This window comes from Thamnophis sirtalis, unplaced genomic scaffold (genome assembly GCF_051295495.1).
Source record: "Thamnophis sirtalis isolate CommonGarterSnake01/CBP01778 unplaced genomic scaffold, rThaSir2_p1.2 scaffold_1, whole genome shotgun sequence".
NCBI classification, from domain to species: domain Eukaryota; kingdom Metazoa; phylum Chordata; class Lepidosauria; order Squamata; family Natricidae; genus Thamnophis; species Thamnophis sirtalis.
Genome location: NW_028261381.1, coordinates 102,413,651 through 102,416,385, shown reverse-complemented (window position 1 = coordinate 102,416,385; position 2,735 = coordinate 102,413,651). Strand labels below are relative to the sequence as shown.

The window sequence follows — 2,735 nt, the reverse complement described above, 5'->3', positions numbered from 1 at the left end:
TTTTTCTAGATATTGAAGGTTTTTAATATTGATCATGAAAGTAGTACTTTCCTGGCTCATCCTCCTGTATGTTAAAATCAATGTTTTTTTTAAAAAAATTCCCCCATTAGAATGAATGAATGAAATATATACACACACACACACACACACATATAGGCACAGCTGTAATTCAAATGCTGTTTCAGTGGTGCTTTTCAATGTTGCCTACCAATTTGTCTGTCTTACACAGGAACACTGGAACAGAAGAAAGGTATAAACAACCCAAATTTACCACATTTAGTGTTCAGGTCTTAGTGCATTTTGTTTTGCTGAATCTATAGACTTCAGCAAATCTTTTTAATTTACATTTGTTCCCAGAAAAATCTGCCCTGATATTTCAATTAATTCAGTAAGCATCCAGATTGGCCAAGGCCTTTCCAGAAATTTCCCCAAATGTACTACCTCTTGCAATTAGATGATCAAATCTGGCAGAATAAAGTAGAATAATACTGTAGAAATACACTATGGCAAGAATGTTTATGTGGCAGATGAAATAATATATAAGCCAAAAGTGTATTGATATTCTGACGCTTGCTAGAAACTAGCAACAGTATTTCTTCAGTTCTGAACATGTTATAAAAAAGACTGTAATTTAAAATTAAAAGTAGAGAACTATGTAGAGAGAAAGGGAAAAGGATCCAAATGCTATGCCCTTCTCATAAAATATTGATTTCTCATCCAAATTCTTGTGTGCCTTGCATAATAAACAGCATCACTACATCTACTCTGAAACTTGACAAACATTTGCCTGAAGTGTGTGTGTGGGGGGGGGGGGGGGGTGTATGCCAAGCCTTAAGAGACTATTTTGGGGAAAAAAGCAATTAAAATATCCAAAGCAAATACAAATGGTTGATTTAAAAACACAGTAACTTAGAGTTGATGGAATAGGAAGTCAACTAATAGTTAACACAGAAACATTTTTGTTCTTAACATACTTTCATGTTTATAGCAATTGTTTCTTTATGACAAAACTCTACAGTGCCTTGGCTCCACTCCAGATCACTGTTTCCGTGCAATACCATGATTGAAATCCATCAAGGAGCACCGTCCACATCAACCAGTCTAAGTGCATTGTGCAAATATATCAGCTTTATTTCTCTTTTGTGGAAATAATTACAGGCATTCAGGTAGAAACATATTAAATTAATGCAGTCTAGAGTTTAAATGCAAAAATAAATATGAAGTCCAGCAGCTGATGGCATTCATAAAACTTTATTTCCCCCTTCAACCGTTTAGAAAAAGATGTGCAATTTTCAAAATATTTTCTTCATATTGCAAAGGAAAAAAAAATCTCAAACAGCCAGGCTAGAAACATACAAGCACTTCCCCCACCCCCCAACAAAATATTTCTCTTTCAAGACTGCGCAGATTTGCAGACTGCTCTTCGAATCTACTACATTCATACTGGATCTTATTGTCGATAAAGAAAAAAAATAAGAAAATAAGAAGTGGAGGAGGGGATTCCCATCCTGTCAAGTCTCCTTGCAAGGATTTAGATTTATCATAACAAAATAAATCGGAGCGTCCCAAAGGCTATTTTTGTGCCGGGAGGGAAAGCCGAAACGAAGGTTTATTTCTCATCAAGTCTTTTTCAGAAACCGTCCCTTTCATTTCTCTCCCTCCCGCTTTCGGATGCTCTTCCACAGAGTTCCTCCGCCAACTTCAGTATGAAGCAGAGAGCCGGGCGTGCGGCGGGGCGGGTACACAGTCCAAGGCGGCAGATCCGCTTCTCCCCCGCGGTGGGTGAAGCGCGTCCCGAGCCCAGCCGAGGCGCAGCTCCCGTCTTTCAGAGGGCCGAGTCGGAGTCGGAGGAGTCCAGGCTGTTCCTCAGGCGGCTGCAGCTGCTCAGCTTCTTCTCCTTCTGCAAGCTGAGATTCTGGGTGCTGCGGCGGAGGCACTCGAGCGACTGCAGGAACGACTTTTTGGCTTTCTCCTCCTCCATGGGGGAGACCCCTTCCTCCTCCACCTCTTGGATCTCGTCGAAGGTCACCGGCTGCGTCTTGAAGCGGGACTGGCGGGGTCTGCGCAACTTGCCCTTGGCCAGCTTGGCGGGCCGGATGGGTTGAGGGAATTCCTCGGCGATGCACAAGAAGTGCGGCATCACCGCCTGGTAGCTCGAGCAGATGCCCATTAACTCGGCGGGCTTGGCGGCGGCGGCGGCTGCCATCCTGCTGTTGCTGTTGCCTTCGGTCCCCCCTTCCGCGCAGGGTCGAGGCGCAAAACTCCCGCTCGCGTTTGGCACCGGCCGGTTGTGGTTGCTCCCCCTGGGGGGACTCTGGCTCCGCTCCGTACTGCTTGAAGTTATACTTGCTTGAAGGAGCAGAAATTGCGCGGGAAAGCCGCCCAGGAATCTCTCTCTTCTTTTTTAAAGCCGAGGAACTCCGCCGAAAAAGGAGCCCGGCGCGCGCGAGGATCCTCGAAGCTCCCAGCGACTCGCGTCGGCTCTTTGCTTGAGAGCTCCGCGCTGCGTCCCAGCCTTTTTTATACCCCTGGCCGGCCCACTCAGGAGCATGCTCAGATGACACGCGATTCCATTTAAAGGCGATGAGGCTGCTGTCCTTCCGCCTGAGGTCTTCCCGGCTCTCTCCTCTTTCTCTCTTGAGAAAAAAATAAGCAAAAAAGCAACAATGACAAAGTAACGGGGACAACCCCCGCGCTCACCCACTGCGGAGTCGGAGGAAGAGGGCGCGTTTCTG

General features: G+C 45.7%; 1 protein-coding gene across 1 annotated transcript; it reads right to left on the bottom strand.

Annotated features, from left to right (window-relative positions):
* Window positions 1-1,108: 1,108 nt before the first annotated feature.
* CUNH11orf96 (chromosome unknown C11orf96 homolog) lies at window positions 1,109-2,500 on the bottom strand. Its single transcript, XM_014061445.2, has one exon. The coding sequence runs from the start codon at window positions 2,204-2,206 to the stop codon at window positions 1,826-1,828; it is 381 nt and encodes a 126-aa protein (XP_013916920.1). The 5' UTR covers window positions 2,207-2,500; the 3' UTR covers window positions 1,109-1,825.
* Window positions 2,501-2,735: the final 235 nt, after the last annotated feature.